General features: G+C 41.8%; 2 protein-coding genes across 9 annotated transcripts in view; both read left to right on the top strand.

The window, feature by feature from the left end:
• Positions 1-481: 481 nt before the first annotated feature.
• Positions 482-5,924, top strand: LOC120022564 (zinc finger CCHC domain-containing protein 8-like). 4 transcript variants are annotated; one of them, XM_038966563.1, is made up of 14 exons: positions 482-659; positions 1,402-1,444; positions 1,519-1,593; positions 1,700-1,805; positions 1,904-1,978; positions 2,108-2,211; positions 2,496-2,561; positions 2,635-2,695; positions 2,827-2,960; positions 3,108-3,250; positions 3,386-3,501; positions 3,609-3,695; positions 3,779-3,884; positions 4,087-5,924. In XM_038966563.1, exons 1-14 carry the CDS (start codon positions 494-496, stop codon positions 4,980-4,982), a joined length of 2,178 nt encoding a protein of 725 aa, XP_038822491.1. In that variant the 5' UTR covers positions 482-493; the 3' UTR covers positions 4,983-5,924. The 4 variants fall into 4 exon arrangements, with proteins under 4 accessions (XP_038822491.1, XP_038822634.1, XP_038822564.1 ...); XM_038966706.1 differs by lacking the exon at positions 1,519-1,593; XM_038966636.1 differs by lacking the exon at positions 1,904-1,978.
• Positions 5,925-6,602: 678 nt separating this feature from the next.
• LOC120022158 (CAP-Gly domain-containing linker protein 1-like) overlaps positions 6,603-19,943 on the top strand; it is a 46,955-nt gene continuing 33,614 nt past the window's right edge. For 4 of the 5 annotated variants that reach the window (XM_038966263.1, XM_038966200.1, XM_038966331.1 and 1 more), the window contains exons 1-3: positions 6,603-6,713; positions 17,234-17,515; positions 18,196-18,716. In XM_038966263.1, the coding sequence (XP_038822191.1) occupies positions 17,425-17,515; positions 18,196-18,716 (612 nt within the window). In that variant the 5' untranslated portion in view covers positions 6,603-6,713; positions 17,234-17,424. Of the gene's footprint in view, positions 6,714-6,744; positions 6,937-17,233; positions 17,516-18,195; positions 18,717-19,943 lie in introns of those variants that run through there. The other variant, XM_038966128.1, reaches the window with a different exon arrangement.

Here is a 19,943-nt window from a genome sequence, read left to right as displayed (position 1 = left end):
CTGCTTGCATAACAAGTGTCAACGATAAGACAGACACGCATTCACATTTTCTCAAGAGATGCTGAAAGAAAGATATCATATTTCTCCACTCCTGTTCCTGAGACAAAATTAACATTTGTTGTATGATTTTATTGCAGTTAATATTATATTACGCTACATGTGAAAATGTATAGGCCTACAGTCAGTGTCCATATTTCAGTTATTATTCCATTTAACCAATATGAATTTAAATTAGGAATATTCTGTTTATTCATGGATACAGGGATACTTGTAAGTAGGATAACACAGGTGCATGTAAACAGTTTATCCCGAATACGACCTTAAGCGGGATATGAGCTACTATCCCTAAAACTGTGCGCATGTAAACGTGGTCACTATATCCAAATATCTGTTTTATGGTGTCCCTTGAACATGTGGCATAAAACAACCAATCAACGCTCTTGCGTGATAAAGTTTTGACCTCTGAACTCTGGCCAGCAACAACAGAGTGAAGATGGCGGAGGTTGATTTTGGTGACTGTGAGCTCTTTGAACAATTGGAAGAGAGTATGCCTGTTGCTACTCACATTCGGTTCACGGAGGAAGTTGGAGAGGAAGGCTCTGAGCTCAGTGAAAGATTGGAGGAGTGTGAGGAGACAATCCGGAGTCTAATAGAAGAGAATATCCTTGTGTGAGAAGCTAGCGGGTGCTAGCTAGCCACCATGTCTGTGGCCTAACTTTAGCTAGTAAACGAGACATCTTTATTTCACCGCTCAACCAGTCACTGGTTGGACCTGCCTCTTGACAGCATTTCAGCTCACTAGCTTGCAAACAATTTTGTAATCGCAGCTAAAAAACATACTAGCTAGAACCCATGGGGAAAAAAATCGACGTTTACTACGAATTGCCAAATAGCTAGACAGAAGACTAGTACGCTAACTCCCTAGCCGAATAAACTCAACAATTTACGATGAATTTGAGCGGCAACTAGTGTGGGTGAACTGGAGCTCCGACATCACATAACTTAATTTTATCAAAAACTACTGATTTCAGGACCGAAAGAATAATCTGCAATTACACATAACAAAACCTTAATTTTATGTGACATCTGACAGTAGTCGCCACTCAACATCGTTAATCGTGGAGTTGAGTTTAATCGTCTAGTAACTCCCAAGTCTGGTGGGGGGGAATGATAACGTCAGCCTAAAACTGTTAAATTTAGTCACACTCTTGAATAAACACTGCTTAGTTTATGTACAATGCTAGAAGCAGATCCACTTTCCATTCATCCAAATATAAATAGTTTGTGGTTAACTGAATAACCTTTTCCAAACAAACTAGCAGATTGGTTGAACGTGCTAGATGTCTATGTTGTTTTGATCAAAAATGCCTCAGTATTATTTTTCTTTAACCTATTGTCCACATCAAGAGTTGAAGAGAAAATTGAAAGTTTTGACAAGGCCAAGGTAAGTTATCGATGTGCTACTCACTACAGGCATAACCTGTGTGTAATGTCCTCATTCAAATATTTTTCTTCCAGTGGCATTAATGTTGAAAACATCAAGATTGATGGGCCTCTTCTACAGATCCTTTTCGCAAATAATAGCATCTCAAAGTAGGATTTTTTTTTGGTTTCTTAGTCAATTTCTCCAATGATTTTTGTAACTTTATTTCTATGTCTATGGGTGTTAACATGTGAACTGTTAATCTTATTTTCCCAGGCAATGCCGTCAAGAAATTGAAGACTCCATCTGTAGCATTGTTCAGAAACATCAGCCGCATGGAGAAGTTGAAAAAGGAAATCCCTCCGGCAATGTCAACCCTCAGGTACATTTTCGGATTTGGAGATGGTCTTGCTCAAGCTTCAAAGAAGAAAATATGTTTTACAGGGAAAATATTTCACATCTGTTTCATTCCACATGCAGTCTTCAAGTTTCATTATGGAAGAAGATCAGAAAACCAAGAGCTGTGACATCAAAAAGATTAAGGAGGCCTTCAGTGTGGGTGTTTTAATAAAAAAAAAAAAAAATGTTTTTATGTCAATCTAGGTGTCTGTCCCCTGCATGTCTTGTAAAATGCACAATTTGCATTTGTTTGTCTGGATATATTTGTGTGTCTCTTTTTCACAGATGGTGGGAAGTGTCCTATATTTCACCAGTTTCTGTGTGGACAAACTTGGACAGCCCCTGCTTAATGATAACCCCCAGCAGACAGAAGGATGGGAGGTTCCAAAGTATCCTCAACACTGCTTGCTCTGCTCTCTGTGGACAGCCCTGTGTCCTTCAGTCACTTCTTTTTTCTAAAATGACACATTTCAGTGTAGAATCCAGCTTTCATTGTTGGAGAACATCAACTGAAAAGAAATCTCACTTTTTGAACCATTATCTTTTCTATCTTTCATTGTGTGTATTAATGTACGTGGTAGTCGGTATATGAGTAAAAAAGTGTGCAGTGTTTTGTTACGCACGTTGAACCTACAGTTGCATCATTTAATTGAGTTCCTTAATTGTTGCAAAGATATCAGCAGGTCTTCAGCCAGGTCATCGCCTTAGATGGACAGGAAGTACAGATGAAAGAGAAAAGGTATAGCAGAGATTTAGTTTTTTATGCAGGAAATATCTGTAATTTTATTGTTGCTTTTGTGCCTATACTACAGACCTAAGCCTTGTTGTTTCAACTGTGGGTTGGATGGTCATCAACTGCGAGACTGTCCTCAGGTAAGTCTTGAATATCATTTTACTTTAATATGCATCTTATAACATGGAAGTTGTTTACTTACCATGGGCAGATAGAAGAGCTTAAAACCAGGTTTGACACGTGATCAACAGCTCTGTTCGTTTCTTCTTAGCCAAAGGACATGGCCAGAATCAATGAGAAGCGGAAGGAGTTTTCTCAGGGTAACCAGGGCAACCTGAGCAATCAGCGTTACCATGCTGAGGAAGTGGAGGAGCGATTTGCCAGATACAAACCTGGAATCATGAGGCAAGGCACATTTGAAATGTCTGAAGACTGACACAAGAAGAGACTAATTTGTTTTCAGTTATTGCAAGGTTTAAGTGAAGTTGTAGAACTAGGGTTTTTGGTATCACAAATCTGTTACCCTTTGCTTGTGTTTCTGGCATTGATCAGTGAGGAGCTGATGTCTGCACTGGGAGTTGAAATGAACACTCTACCCCCTCACATCTACCGCATGAGGCGGTTAGGCTACCCACCTGGCTGGCTTAAGGAGGCAGAGATGGAGAACTCGGGTCTCACGCTATATGATGGGAAGGGTAAGATTTCACCCGGAGAGACCATAACCACTTTACTAAACACTTGCCTTGCAGTTTTTGTTGAATCACTGATCTTTCCTGATTCTTAATTAATATTGGGCTGCTATGTATTTAAACCGTGTTCACCCTTTATAGTGTCAAAAGATGGAGAACTAACAGAGGTCGACCATGGACAAAGCATTTCCTATGATGTTTCCAAGCTAGTAGATTTCCCAGGCTTCAATATATCTGCACCACCTAGTGTGAAGGATGTAAGTCTTCTTGAAATCAGTTTGCTGGCCATCATTAGGGTACAAGCATACCGATCTTTGCCACCACTTGTAGACCTTTACAACCAACATTTTCCCCTGACTTTTAGGACTACAGGCTATATGGCTCTATTCCAATACAGCATAACCATATGAAGCAGAATTTTGCTGACTATCTGTCTAACAATTTTCCAATGGTAACTACAATTCTCCTATTCCACATTTTAATAAATTGTCCACTGTATATGTGCACACTATAAAGTAATATATTTGCCAATAGCCTGGTGCCAACTGCAATAAGAGACTGCATGAATCCGAATCAACTCCCCAGCAGACGAAGAAAAGGAGATCTGATGCCAGGAGTTCAGATATGGATGTTGATTCAGGTAGCGGTGTTATTATTCCAGGTGTCTGAATACAATGTATAACCAATTACTCTATTGCAACCAGCAGATCATTTTGCTATTCACTGTCATGACTGGGTGGTCGGTCTGTCTGTTTGCAGAAAACAAAAGTCACTTATGTTGTATGTGTGCAATGGCCTCCCTGCTCTGGCAGTGCATAACGCTTGTCAGTGTCTGTTTCCAGACCAGGATACTACACCTCGCCGCCACCGGAGCTCAGACAGCTTCCAGTTCCAGCCCCCGCTGCCCCCTGACTCACCATCCTTTGGTTCACCACCTCCCTTACCTCATGGTACACCACCAGCCACTCCCACTCCACCCCCTCTTCCTAAGGGAACACCTCCCCCCACACCCACTAATGGTTCACCGGCTCTACGGGGACGCACTGTGGGAGTGGGTGAGGAGTCTGTAGGTGGGGAGGAGGAAGAGCTGACACTGGAGGAGCTAGAGGAGCAGCAGAGGCTGATCTGGGCTGCATTGGAAAATGCTGACACCACCACCAACAGTGACTCTGAGACACCAGCTGTTGGAACACCCCTCCCCAGCTCGCCCAGCGTCTCCACACCTGCCCAAGTCGACACTGAAACTGAAATGGAGGAAGGTGAGGCTGAAGATGAGGAAAAGGAGGGATCTGTGGAGGTTTCCAGCCACAACAGTGATGAGCAGATCAGTGTTGATCCATCTTCTAGCAAATGTCAGGATGATGCTGAAGATAAAGGCAAGGTGGTTGAAGATGAGAGCAGCTTGCTGAAAACACCAGTCCAAGAGGAGAGCCCTATGAGTCCTGAAGCTGCTGCAGATAGAGGCAATGTGCTTGCACAGAGGCCCAGCTTGCTGCAAACACCAGTCCAACAAGAGAGCCGTCAGCCAGACCCCTCAGATCAGGATGCTGTCGAGGGAGATCTGTCTGACTCTATGGGGAAGGTAACAGCCGTGCCTCACCGGAGTAGGTTCGCACATGGCATTATTCCCTTTGAGGAAACGCCAGAATTCACAGAGGTTGCTGAGGCCACCGGGACATACCTTCGAATCCGAGACTTGCTGAAAGGTTCCCCTCGAAATATGGCGAAAAAAAAGTGAAAAGACTGGCTTGAATTAAAATCCAGGGATTCTTTTGCATAAACACTTTTATTTTTTATTTTTTTTAACAAATCTGTGGTTTTCATACACTTTTCTTTAAGTGTGCCACAAAAGTTGGAGCTGAACAGTTTGGTGACCTGTCATTCAAACTTATTTTTAATGGTTTATTTTTTTTGTACCAAAATGAATGTATTTTATGCGTTAGCTGTGGTCTATAAAGACGCAAGGTTTTTTAGAATACTTTTTCTTTAAGGAAACCCCATAAGACAGTTTTGGCGTGTCTGTTTTGCCATTCACATAAAATCATTTTTGTAGCAATGACAACATCCATATTGCTCTTTTAGGTGTAAAGATAAGATTTTATAAAATGTTTTTCTTCTGTTTTTACCATCGCTTGATCATTTTTCTACGACTCTTTGCATTCTAGGCGCCTCTCCTCTTCTCATGGTTAAAGTAGCCTCCCATTGGCTACTCCTATCAAATAAGGACATATTCATCTCGATTTTAAGTTCATTTGAAACTTGATTGGATTGTTGAGGTGATTTTTAACTGGATTATTTTATTTCTATTTTGACACAGGAAGTCGGTGTCTTAATTCAGAATTTCACTACAGCAATATGGCCCTGCTTAATATTGCACGTTTATTTAAAAAAAAGTAACGACCATTGTAAGTCTTTTCGTCAGCGTCATAGACTTGGTTCAGCATCTGGTTATTGCTACTACATAATGGCACTAGAGAGCAGCAAAACCTAATTTGACATTTTCAGGTAACCATATTAAATTTGACTAAGAGCAACTTGTCTAGAGGAGAAGTGTCAAAGGAGATTGGCCTACTTTTTACTTAGGGGTCAATGGTTTGTTTTTGTTATTCTAAATTGGACTGTCATTGTAGTTTTGCCATTGAACGTCTGAATTAAACGTACACAGTATGTGGGAAGGCTGCTTGCAGTATGAATTTCTCATGTTTCTGTTTTTAAATAGTGTTCAAGATTATAAACCATTTGGAGGGCTGATTTTTAAGGGTCGTGCCCTGATGGTGCTTGATGGAGACTGGCCAAAATTAGATCTAGAAATGGACTGGTCTAAAGCGTTGTCACATTTCTTGACTGCCAGCCCTGCACTAATATAGCCTTTCCATAGAAGCAATTATTGGTCTGTACATTGTGTTTGGATGGTTGAAATTGTACAACTGTTCTCTCCAGTCAAACCATGTAAAAAGTACGTTATTAGAAAAGGACCCAACTCTTACCAGAATTTGAACGGTAAAAGGAAGCATATTCCACACAGGGTTTCAAAATCAGTACAGGGAAACGAGCAACTGTATTTGGGTGGTAACCGTTTGCCTATATGGATTTTTTTTATTTTCAAAAAATGTTAATCCGAGCAAATGGTCCTAATTAAAGTGTATAAATGATTTTTCGTTTTGACAGACGAGCAATAATGCAAGTTTAGTAGCTTGTTTAACAAATATATATTTAGCAAATGAATCTTATAACCTATTGCGTGTTCGTATAACAATTCTGGTAACTTATTGTTCAAGTTGTGGTCCAGTATTAGATTATTATTTTTTTACTGTCTAAAGGGGCGAGACCATTTTACGTCATTGCATCACTCAATCAGCACCTCGGTCGGACTCGAAACAGAAGGCTTCGGTTGGGGAGACAACTCAGCAGTGTCTGTGGGATTGTTTCTATCTAGTTTTTCGTCAAACGGTTCATACGAGTGCCACAGGTAAGGATGTGTGAAAAGACTTGCATCCGCTATCTCACGTTAGCTTTATGGTTAGCCGGGCGGGCCCTCAGCCAGGTCAATGAGCCCACAACAACCCACGGAGGAAAAGGGAGTTGCTAAGCCCCATCTTAGCTCACGGCTACATCGTTTAGCCTTCTGGAGGTAGAAGAAGCCAAGCCAGCCACTACTACCTGGGCCTTCAGGGTTAGCTAGCTAACAACCGGTAACTAACCACATTTTCAGCATGTTTTGATTTGGAGATTATATGTTAACTGAAGACGTGATTTTAGATAATTTTTTTATACCAGAGATCATAACCGCTAGTTCAAGACCGGTTGTCCGTTAGCGTTGACATTGCAGTACGATTCGGCATTCGGACCTGTGATTCTGTCTACCAGTAGAACTAGCTAACGATAACGTTAGTTTCCTTAGTAACGTTAATGGCAACCCTTTGTCAGTGTGCTATGTTTGCGTGGCTTAGGAAAGCTAAAATAGTATGAAAACGTAGCAACTGGGTAGCTAACTTTTTCGGAACGCCATGTATTTGTCAGTTTTCTTATCGAAACTTCATGATAGCCTTGCTGCGAGCAGAGACTGGAAAATGTGTCATTAGTTTAATCACTTTTCTCAAGTGGAATGATAACTTAGTATCGTAGCTAGCGAGCTGAGTTGGCAGGCACAGGCCTGGCAGAGTATAGCTACTAATGTTAGCTAACTCGCTTGTGTAGTTTTTTTGCGAGACGATCTACTAGCAAGTGTTTCAATACATTTAGATTGTTAACCCAATCGAGTTTTCTTGAAGTTCGCATCATAGCACTTTTCGAAGGTACTGTCAAACGATGTCCAGATGTGCCACCTCATCGACCACACTGAAAACAACACACTGGAATGGCAATGCGTCAGTGGGACTATGACACGTGGGAAATCTCCCAGGGAACCTTTCGAATGGACGACGAAATATATGTCTCTGTCAGCTTACTTATTTATACCTTGCTAGCTAACTTCAAGGAAATGTTATTCGGTGGTGGAAAAAGTACCCAATGTCATACTTGAGTAAAAGTAAAGATAGAAAATTACTCAAGTGAAAGTCACCCAGTAAATTACTACTTGAGTAAGTCAAATTATTTGGTTTTGAATATACTTAAGTATCAAAAGTAAATGTAATTGCTCAAATATACTTAAGTATCAAAATAAAAAGTGAAAGTATAAATCATTTCAATTCCTTACATTAAGCAAACCTGACGGCATGATTTTTTTTGTTTTGATATATGGATCGCCAGGGTCACACCCAACACTCGGACATAATTTACAAACGAAGCATTTGTTTAGGGAGTCTGCCAAATGAGAGGCAGTGGGGATGACCAGGGATGTTTCCCTTGATACGAATTGGACCACAACTGGCCTGCTAAGCAATCAAAATGTAACGACTATTTTTGGATGTCAGTGAAAGTGTATAGAGTAAAAAGTACATTATTTTCTTTAGGAATGTAGTGGAGTAAAATATTCTAACATGGTAGTGATTAAAATCACTTGATACTTTGTACCTAAACTCAGGTCAAGGTAATCTATTCTATGAATGAATGAATTACATTTAAATTTTTGTGTCAAATCGCCAGTTTGCAACCCGTCCCTTACTTATGGGATTAATTGACACACAAACATTAAATTGATTCACAGTGATAATTATTCCGGTGTTTTGGTCAGTGCACACTGCATAAAGAAATCAATACATAATAGTAGATTATGGTTATCTAAGCAATATTAGTAACTGTGTGTTTCAAGCTCTGAATGTTGATATATGAGACCGTATACCACAGGTATGACAAAACATTTATATTTAGTGTTCTAATTACTTTGGTTAGCAATAAGGCACCTCAGGGGTTTGCTATATATAGGGAAAGGGGGGATACCGAGTCAGTTGTCCAACTGAATGTATTCAACTGAAATGAGTCTTCCACATTTAACCCAAACCCCTCTGAATCAGAGAGGTGCGGGGGGCTGCCTTAATCAACATCCATGTCTTCGGCGCCCGGTTAACAGTGGGTTAACTGCCTTGCTCGGGCAGAACAACAGATTTTTACCTTGTCAGCTCAGCTCATGGATTCAATTCAGCAACCTTCCGGTTACTGGCCCAACGCTCTAACCACTAGGCTACCTGCCGCCACATGGCCAATATACCAGGGCTAAGGGCTGTGTCCAGGCACTCCGTGTTGCGTCGTGTAAAAGAACAGCCCTTAGCCGTGGTATATTGGCCATATACCACAACGCCTCATGCGTTATTGCTTAAATAATAACCATAGAGTAGTTAAAATAACAAAATCAAATAAATACAGAAAAATGAAACGGAAGACGTGTAAAAATATCTGTGACCTTGACCTGGTTTCAGTGCTTGTTTGACACTGATCATGCTCTCAGTTGAAATTCTTCAGTAATGATTAAATGATAAACCTGTTCGGGTAACATTTGATCATGAAAAATCATCTGCCTAGTTTTTGGCCTCATAATTGATAGAGTTCAGCAGAATGGAGAGAACTTCAGGCTTAGGTTTCTTTTTATGCTTGGATCAAAGTCCACCAACAAGGCTCAAGAAGTTTGGCCTCCACCGGTAACAGAAGCAGGTGCACCGACCAAGGTTTATTTGACCTTATGTTCCTCTGTGTCCTGTGCCAGGCTCGGTGGTGGATCTGATACCTGCTCTCAGCCCCCAAGGCTGTACTCTGCAGAGGCAGCCAGGCCCTTTATATACTCAGGGTAAAAGAGCTCAGCCAGGTTTTAGGTTGCCAACAGTTAACCTGGTTTCCTCACTTCTTGGGCATCTCAGGTGCCCAAGAAGTGAGGACTCTTTGGTATTGGCCCTGCTCTGAAAGCTCACTTGAATTGCTAGACTAGAGCAAGATAAGTAACAGAAAGTGTGCCAGTGAGCTGACCATTTATTATTGAATAATATCTATGGCATTGAGTCTGGTGTTTGACTACCATCTCTGATTTACAGCAAAACCATCAACAAACAATAACATAACATACCACTACAAGCAATTAGTTTACAGTTTAATTGTTTCCACATGAATCTGCTAAATGTTAAAACAAACCAGCCAAGCTTGTTTGATCTCATATTTGTTTAATCTTTTGATCCAAGAAAGTGCTGGTTGTCTTAAACTTAAACTGCTTTGCTCACTGTACTACTGATGTTTCAGAATTTAGTCGATCCCAAACTGAGCTGTCTAATTAGGCTATTGTTTATGATTTAATATGTACGATTTCTATGCCTGCTATGAAGGAACTGGTCCTTAAAAAAGAACAGTTATTTGGTATTACAAGTAAACCCAACAATGCTTCTTGAATGTTCTAAAGTTGAGGCTTTTTTAAAGTACAGTCAATGCTGGAGGAAAAATGTGTCTGTAATGATGAGCCTATTTCACAACCAAGCCATGAAAACAAACTTTGATTTATTAATTTTTTTGGGGGGAGGGTGGCATTAGGCCTAACTCAACTATAGCTCTAGAAGACAAGTGCTGAACCAGGCTGGTTGTGTTCGTGTTGGCCTATCAGAGGTTGTAAGTGGGGAGCTATAGGTATTGGGGGTTGCAGGATCCTGCCTTTTTGTTAACAGCTAATGAAGTGTCTCTGCTCCGCACATCTTCTGCTGCCATCACTAAGGGGGCTATATAATGACCCCAGTAGATGTTTCCTCAAAGAGAAGAGCTGGAGCATGTCTTTAGTGCACTCAATATGTGGTGGGGGGCAGCAGGGGTGTGTTTGATTCGAATGTGTGATGTGTTGTTCACACTTTCTACAGTCGAACAGTGTACAATACTGGGAAGCGATTTGAGGGAGGACAGGGACATAGTAGACCTTATGATTGGGCAAATTACCAAGAAAACCTATGAGAGTGCAGATGGCACACAGCTCAGCTCCTTCCATTGTTTGTGATTTATAGCCACTCGCTCGAGCAGGCTCTTCAAGAGATGTGGCAGGTGCCAAGGCTCTTCTTTAGGCTAAGCCTGCCCACTGGCTGGTGCACGAGTCAAGACTAGTCAAGTGCTATTCAATAGCTGTCTTTTAGACCCATGCTGAGTGTCCCTGCATGTCCCTGAATCTCTTTTTCAGCATGCAATTGTTAACCACACAAAGTATATAGGGCACATTGTTTTTTCTGCACTTTGATTTCCCACAGCTTCATGTTTGTTACAGCACCCCACAGAATAAAGTCGTACTAACATGGTTATAGTATTGTAACAAGTTATAGTTACAAAGAAAATATGAGGTTATTTGCCCTGATATTCTTTCATTCCATTATAGGCCTAATTATATTCTTGGTCTTTTCTTTGGAGGGAAATCGGCCAGGAATCTGCATCAATACACTACGAAACACTGGCATTTCCATTGAGACAATGATGGGAAGAACGGCTTGCTTAGTAAAAGGTTGATGGGACAGCCCATTGCATTGCTATTGTGGTGCATCTAATGCAGAGAAAAGTTGGACTATGTTCCCTGGCACAGATATTTTGACCTTGTCCTTAGATTTAAAATGCCTGCTAGAACTTGTATTATTTTCACCTAGCCTACATTATATTGGACCAGGTTGGTTAGGCAGGTAGTCTTGTCTGATTCTTTTACATTCTACAACCACAGTCTGTTGTAGGTTTGAATATTTTCCCTGTATTTAAAAAATGTTCCATCCCGAGAATAAATATATTTTCTCTGTGGTAACCCGGTATTTCCCGCTGAAACCGGAAGTGTCATTCAAAGCATTATAAAGCATATAAATAGGCCTATGTCTGGATTTGATAAGAGCTTTGATCGAAAATGTAAGACTGACGCTACCTGATGCTGATGAGCCATACGTTAAAGACATTTTAAGGAGCCCTAGCCCAAATGATCATGCCGTTATCCAATACATATATGATATAGGCTACTGCACATTACACAACTCTATGCTCTCTTGGGTAAATAAATGAAACTAGCTCCTGTAGGCTAATCTTTTTTAATGTACATTCTATTGCTGTGCTGTATTGTATTATATGGACTGGAATTACGTACATCGTTCAAACCATGTTAAAGCAGAGAACATGGGATTATGGTGCAGCACATGCCGCCTACAAAGTTACAAGTAGAGGCTAGCAAATTTGATTTTCATTTTGAAATATAATAGGGCCTATTTGTATAATTAATAGGCTGACTCATACACAACATGACCAAAAGTATGTGGACACCTGGTCGTCGAACATCTCATTCCAAAATCATCGGCATTAATGTGGAGTTGGTCCTGCAATAACAGCCTACACTCTTCTGGGAAGGCTTTCCACTAGATGTTGTAACATTGCTGTGGGGACTTGCTTCCATTCAACCACAAGAGCATTAGTGAGGTTGGGCACTGATGTTGGGTGATTAGGCCTGGCTCGCAGTTGACTTCCCATTAAATCCCGAAGGTGTTTGATGGGGTTGAAGTCAGGGCTCTGTGCAAGCCAGTCAAGTTCTTCCACACAGACCTCAACAAAATATTTCTGTATGGACCTCGCTTTGCGCACGGGGGCATTGTCATGCTGAAACAAGAAAGGGCCTTCCCAAACTGTTGCCACAAAGTTGGAAGCACAGAAATCGTCTGGAATGTCATTGTATGCTGTAGCATTAAGATTTTCTGTTTACTGGAACTAAGGGGCCTAGCCCAAACCATGAAAAACAGCCCGAGACCATTATTCCTCCTCCGCCAAACATACAGTTGGCACTATGCATCTGCCAAACCCACAATCTTCCGTCGGACTGCCAGATGGTGAAGGGTGATTCATCACTCCAGGCAACGCGTTTCCACTGCTCGCTCTCTTTACACCACTCCAGCCGATGCTTGGAATTGCGCATGGTGATATTAGTCTGGTGTATGGCTGCTCGGCCACGGAAACCCATTTCATGAAGTTCCCTACGAACAGTTCTTGCGCTGACGTTGCTTCCAGAGGCAGTTTGGAACTCGGTAGGGAGTGTTGCAACCGAGGACAGACAATTTCTACGTCCTTTAGCACTCGGCGGTTCCATGCTTGTGTGGCCTATCACTTCGCGGCTGAGCCGTTGTTGCTCCTAGACATTTGCACTTCACAATAACAGCACTTACAATTGACCAGGGCAGCGCTAGCAGGGCAGAAATTTGACGAACTGACTTGTTGGAAAAGTGGCAGCCAATGACAGTACCTGTGATTTCTATTGGCTGCTGTATTTAACATTTAGAAAACAAGAGCTTGCGTACCTCTTCAAATAGTATATTGGTATAAGAAATGCAAAAAAAATAATGTCCTGCAAGCTATTCTAGTCTATCTTTTCCTACATGGGACTCCAAGAGCTAAGGAGCGACACCAGCAGAGCTCAGGTGCGTGCGTATTGTGCAAGAGATGGAGGCTATAAGTTAAGAAGCTTATTATGCATAACCCATCATTAATTACCTAAATATAAGGATAATACTGCATTGAACGTATTACCTGAAATAGGTAGGCTAGGACATATATATATATATATATATCTCTCAATCTAGAACAGGATTATCTATTTGAATGGAATTGATGGAGAGAAAGACTGCGAGAGAGTGCTCGCGGATGCACTGATTTAAACCAACGATATTCGAGCGATAGTTATTTTTTGTATTGCAGCTGCAGTGTTTTAAAACAGCCTATCTTTACAATTAAAGAAATTAAGTGACCCCTGAAAGCCGGATGGAGATGGGTCAATTAAACGTGCATTCAGACTTTATATTATACACTATGCTGCAGCAAATGTAGGCCGACCTGTCACAAAAAGTGACCATGGTAAGATGATAGATCTACATGGATTGTGAACTGCGCTCCAATCTGAGATGGTCTGAACCCTACCCTGAGTTTTGTTGATCCATCATGCAGAGGCCATAGAGAAGCCAGATTTAGACATTGGATATAATTTAACACTTCCATTTCACGCCATGCTGTTCATATACATTTTTTATTATAATTTACCGGTTTCTACAGTTATTTATCCCGTGAAAAGAGAGTGGTTTTGTGCTGTAAATCTCAGTAACCGGGTTCCCGCCATTCAACCCTAGTCTTGTAGTACCAAGTGGGTAAACACTCTTTTCAAGATTTATGCCCTGAGACAAGTAACTGTTTCCAAGTGCATCCATTTCTCTGAGAAAGTGAATTACTCTTTTTGCCCTTCATGAAGGGAATGGGGAAGTGGAGGGTACAGTACATTGCAATTATTCATAATAAGCAAATTAGGTGTCATTTAGTGAGGCTTTTTCACCACTGATGTCAGCAAAAGTATATTGTACAGTGAAAAATGCAAGGTCCTTTGCCTTTTTCCTGCATTCAGAGAACTAACTAACTGTCAGAGCGATGCTTCCCTACTGTGCATGGTTTAGCTAAGCCAGATATGCTGTAGATAAGCTCCTGCAACAAGTAATCATACATGGAACTCGATTATCTCTATGTTTTGGGCCCTCAAATCAGTTTCGGAAGAAAATTTGATTTACAGAACATGTCCTCTTCCAGTCCCCACCCATGTCATGTATCCCAACAGAGCCCCAAGGTTATGTTTATTTTTACAGTGCTGTCTTCATTGAAAAACTATTTGGAAGTACAATTGAATGGTGGACCAGCAAGCTATCTGATTTTTGTTATCTCCTAAATTTACAGCATGCACTGGTGTTGTTCAGTTAGTAAATTCTTAATAAGTGCTTTACTTTCTGCAGGTGGCATGTGAACCCAGTGCCATAAGAAACATGTAATGAAACACTAAAATACAAAATGTCTGCACACTACAGGAAGTGGGTCAAACAAGCGCTTCAGCAAATGATCCTGGTTTGAAAGTAAGTTTAAATTTAAACAAATCAAAGTTAATTCATTTAAATTAACCTGGATGGGAATTATTTTAATGAAAAAAGCCTGACTAGTAACCTAGTTTTAAGAAGTTGGTATGGTAACTTTTCCATAGTACCATGTCATTTTGCACGTTCATCACTAGGATATGTGAATTACCCAAAACCTGCATTGACAGAACATTGGTGTTTGGCTGCCTTCCTAACTAGAGATTAGAGTGGGAGTCAGGAGCAAAGGATTAGGCCTGCCATTACCAGCTGACTACACCAGGGATAAACTGAAAGCTGAGAACATTCTCTCACTTTCATAGGCACAAGACGTCCACAGTTTCTAAATGTAATGCTCAGGTTTCAAGTCTAGAAATTGCTGGTCTATTTGGGAAAGCAAGTTGACTTTAGCATTTTCCAAACATTGCTATAGATTCAAGACATAAGAAGTTTGCAACGCAATGTACGAGAGGTAGTCATGTTTTTGGGGAGGTTGTTTTTGTTTAATACTGTTACAGCTTTGAAAATGTAGGCCTAGACATTTGGGGTAAAGTGGCTCATTTTTATTTGCTATAGAGTAGAACAGATAGTGAGTAGATAGTGAACATATCTTAAATAGAACAGGCACAACAATAGATAGACCCCTCTACTCTTTCTATGTATCCTCTCATTATTCGCTGCCACAAAGATATCAATCATTTCTGTTATTTTTTTCCTTGAGGGCCTGTGCTCGTCCTCCTGACCTCGGAGCACTGATCAGTGTCATTCAAAGACACAGAGTGGGAAAACTGGAGTGCTGCATGGAAACTGGGTCAATGCTGCTGACTCACCCTTTATTCTGTGTTGCTGAGAGATCTATTTTGGCATTCAGGCAGATGTGTGTTTGTGTGTGAGAGAGCGCTCGATAGATCTAGGCTTTTGTGTCTGTGACTTAGCTGCAAGATCTATTTTGAATTATTTTAGTTCGCAGTTTTCCATTATGCAAGGCGACTTGATAATGGTAGATGCTCTCACTCAGAGGGCTGGCAGCATAATAGTCAGGGAAATGGATGTAGGAAGTTGAACTATTCCATTACGGATGTTGCCTCACCTTATAGCCTATACAGTATGCCAGATGTAGAACGGTTGTGTAGGCAATGGGGTCCTATTGGATGACATTCTGTACGACCACATACCTCCTACTACTACAATAGTGCATAGTTTGTGTTGCCATAGCTCCAGTACTGCAGTAGTGTGTGTGTGGTTGACCTCCAGGGGTAAGGTGGTAACTTGATATGTGCAGGCTGGAGGCTCACTGCCCTAGCCTTGCTGTCCACCTGCTGCTCTGTCTCTTAACCACAGGCATTATTTCAAGGCTTTGGAGTTCCTAACTTGTTGCAAGTCTTAGCAGACTGTCAATAAAATTCAGTCTGACCTACCTTGAGTAGCACACATGTTGCCACCTCGGGGCCAACGGCTTCATCAGTTACTACATTATTAATGCTATTTCTCACATATTATTAGGTATCCTAATTGTAGTGTTATCTATCCTTATTGAGAAATCTTTAAAAGACAACACAAACATTTCCGGATTATGGCATGGCCACTCTTTCATTGTCAGTCTGGTAGTAACGGGTAGGCTAGACCCTTGTAGCATCTTTAGCTAAAGTAGTCTGTCCTGTAGGAGGGCTGCTTAACACCCTACTCCTTTCTGTTTATGCACTAATCCCTCCCTCTTCACACAAACTCTACAGTTTATGGTGACGAGGGAAGGCCCAGACTCATGAGTTGTTCTTGATGAGGACAGAGTTATAGGCTAGGCCTGATTGGTTGGTAAACCCTGGCAAACACGCATTCACACAGCAGAGCACTAGTGGTGGGAATGTGAGGAATTTAGAAAGATGTCATTGTGTTTTAAATGAATGTAATGGGCCCATTTTTAAGAACTGCTTAGTAAAGCAGTGAGGGTAGAACAACATGTTATTGAGCAACAACAAAAAAAGAAGTGTACTCTGGCTGACAAGTAGGCGCCTTGGGGTCTTTATGTCTGGTGTTGAAAGATGATTTATGCTCTGGTCAGGTGCCTCACACTGTTTGTCTTTCACAACAACAACAAAAAATCGAATATGAGTGCAAATGAATGGTACTGGGGTGGTTGATACAGAAGACTGATCAACTTTGCATGTGTGAGAGAGTGAAAGGGAAAGCGAGAGAACTTGTTTTCGTATGGTGGTGACAAATACAGACACAGAGACACTTGAATGTGGCCTGGCTTGTGACTGAGTATTTTTAGAATAGAACTCACTGTGACGGGGGAGAGATTCTGCTTGTTGTGATAACAGACTGCCTACATTGACATGAGATCATTTGAATGTCGAGGACAGACCATTCAGCCCATCTATTCTCACCATTAATCCATTGTAAACAATAAGCCTTGGCAGTGCCACCCATGATGTTGAAGTTGAACCAAATGAACAAATCAATATAAGAAGCCAGTGTTTTGAAAGTAAAAAATGGACCAGTGGAACAACACTCCCTCCTGGCTTTCCATTTAACTGAAGTATTCTATGGTTATTGAAAATCCCATTTCCTTTCATGTGGTTTATTATGCTGGTTTATTATCATTAGTAGTCTATTATGCAAAGTAAATAGGCTAATATTTAAAAAGTGCATACTGTACAAAGCTGTTTGTTGCACTAATGTATTTCCTTTCTCTTAACAGGGTCCTTTTTTCCCCCCTCCCTCACCCCTTTTTCCTGTCTTTTATTTCTGGTTCATTTATTTTGGTGTTGCTACTTGGAGAGCATTGTCATCTCAGAGGCTGAGCACAACTACGTCGATGGTTTGGGGTCAGCCGGCGCCCACTGACGGACAGAAAGGCCCTGTGGATTTCACAGCACACAGAGAGGAAACATGAGCACAGCCAAGCCCAGCGGGCTCAAAGCGCCCAGCAAGATAGGCAGGCCGACGGGGGCGCCAGCCACCAAGACCTCCCCTTCCACTGGTAAGATCTCCTCCTCAGCATCAGCGGTTCACATGGCCTGGCTGCTTCTCATTCCAGGCTGTGGGAGCTACAGCACTTAACCTCTGGCTTGGATCATCATCAATCGGCTTACGGTTGCAATAAAAGGGGCTTTACTGCTTCATCAGTCTGGATCTGCTGATTTAGATTTGATGTAGACCTTATGCTGTAGACCTTATCAGTCACTGGCCATTTTGGAGCCGCAGGCTATAGTATTTACCCCTAATCTCTCCAATATGGTGGATTACCTATATTTTTCAGTAGGAGAAATTGGGCGAAGTGAGTCTACTAGAGGCTTTAGACACAGCGCTCTTTATCTTGCTGTGTGAAATGTGCTGCTATTTTGTTTCAAAGCGTTGACAGTCAGAGGTCATATGAAAATGTGACTGTGAAGTTTGACCTCTTGATGTCATCCAATAAACAATTATTTGTACATTGGTCAGCTGTTAACATTTGACCAAGTTCATTTGTATATAATATCAGGCAACAGTAATTGTTGACGGTACGTAACATATGGCACTATGGGCTAAGAGTTTGAAACTATTGAATAACAAGGTAAATGTGTCATGTTCTGTGAGCTAACTCCTTCATGTTAGATCTGTTAGCTCAGTGAAGTTGGCTCACTGGCAGTAATTTAATGTTTTCCACCCGTTTCCCTGCAGCCGGACCCAAAGTAGTCGCAGCTGACAAGTCCACTCCAGGTGGAGGTGCAGTGGGGACGCAAGATGGCGGGGAGAACTTCCAGGTCGGGGAGCGGGTGTGGGTGAATGGGAACAAACCTGGCGTGGTGCAGTTCCTGGGGGATGCTCAGTTTGCACCAGGACAGTGGGCTGGCATTGTGTTGGATGAGCCCATTGGGAAGAACGATGGCTCGGTGGCAGGGGTGCGCTACTTCCAGTGTGAGCCCTTGAAGGGGATATTCACTCGCCCCTCCAAGCTGTCCTACACAGAGGGCGAGGCCAACGGGACTCAGACAGCACCTCCATCCCGGGCTGGGTCCCCCACCCCCTCCACCGCCAGCCTGGCCTCTCACACCCCCTCTGTCAAGAAGGCCTCAACTGCAATGCCCGCCACTCCAGCCTCCAACCTGGCACGCACAAACAGCGAGTCTATCTCCAACCTCTCAGACACCGGTTCAGTCAAGAAGGGGGAGAGGGAGCTGAAGAATGGAGACCGTGTTTTGGTATGGCATAGTTCATTAACACTTTGAAAGCAGCGGTTATTTTTGATCAGGCAACTTTTATCCCGAAGCCTGGTTCATTCCGTTCGGTTAATAGGTGTGAATGCTTATTTTTCTGCACTTGCTCGCTAGTTCATCTTTGCAAGTTGGTCTCAAATGTTCCCCCTCTCCCCTGGGCAAGCCCCGGCTCCACCCACTCCTCTTGCCCCTTGTGTGGCGACTTTGCCGTAAATACAGGCTGGTCTCAGAGTCACATGACGGACACCTTTCACCATTGTAATCACTCAGGAATGTGTCTGCAGAACAGTCTCCACCCACCTCACTCCCAACTTCTCACTGACCAATGAGAACGTACGTTCTAACACGCCTCCGTGAGCTCAGTGTCTGTGTATAGTCACTCGGTTCACAGCCAAGTTCTGTCCTCTTATGAGCACCTTCCTTCCTGAGTGTTGGCCAAGGCCCCTCTCTCTTTCTCTCATAGTCAGCTTCAGGCTGTGTAACACATTGTGTTGAGAGGAAGTGTGTCACTGACGCTCAGAGGAAATGTGACAGGGACTGTCCACAAAAATACCATATATAGTAGCAAACTAAAACAAACTCGTCTGTGTGATAAAGTGTGATAAATAAAAACATATACCAATTTAATTTAAGGACCAAAAAACTGACAGCTGTGCCATATAAATTGCAAAATAGTTGGGAAGAGATTTTCGATGTACCCATTCCATGGCACATGGTTTATGAATTGATACGCAAAACAACGCCGGATTCAAAACTTCGAATTTTTCAATTTAAATTACTGTACAAAATTCTTGCAACTAATAGAATGTTATATATATGGGGGATACAATCTTCCCAGCTCTGCAGATTCTGCTGTGAGGAGGCAGAGTCATTAGATCATTTATTTTGGTATTGTCCGTATGTAGCTCGTTTTTGGTCACAGGTCCAGGAATGGCTGAAGAATTGCAACATTTGCGAAGAACTAACGCTACAGATAGCAATACTGGGGGATTTGAAAAGCCATAGTCAATCAATCAATAATATAATAATTATTTTAGCAAAAATGTTTATTTTTTATTTACAATCCGTGGAAGCTATGAGAATAGGAAGATTCAAATCTTTTGTGAAGCATCACAGCACAGTTGAAAAATATATGGCAAATAAAAATCCGAAATGGATGATGTTGGAAGATAGATGGGAAGGGTTGAGTGGAGCTGAAGGGTGGGACTAATA

Source organism: Salvelinus namaycush, chromosome 1 (assembly GCF_016432855.1).
Source record: "Salvelinus namaycush isolate Seneca chromosome 1, SaNama_1.0, whole genome shotgun sequence".
Taxonomy (NCBI): domain Eukaryota; kingdom Metazoa; phylum Chordata; class Actinopteri; order Salmoniformes; family Salmonidae; genus Salvelinus; species Salvelinus namaycush.
This window is presented reverse-complemented; position numbering and strand designations above follow the sequence as displayed.

Coding starts and splice junctions, on each gene's coding strand:
- LOC120022564 (XM_038966563.1), top strand. CDS start 494: ATGGCGGAGGTTGATTTTGGTGACTGTGAGCTCTTTGAACAATTGGAA. Junction 660..1,401: donor CCGGAGTCTAATAGAAGAGA/ATATCCTTGTGT, acceptor CCTATTGTCCAC/ATCAAGAGTTGAAGAGAAAA. Junction 2,961..3,107: donor TACAAACCTGGAATCATGAG/GCAAGGCACATT, acceptor GGCATTGATCAG/TGAGGAGCTGATGTCTGCAC.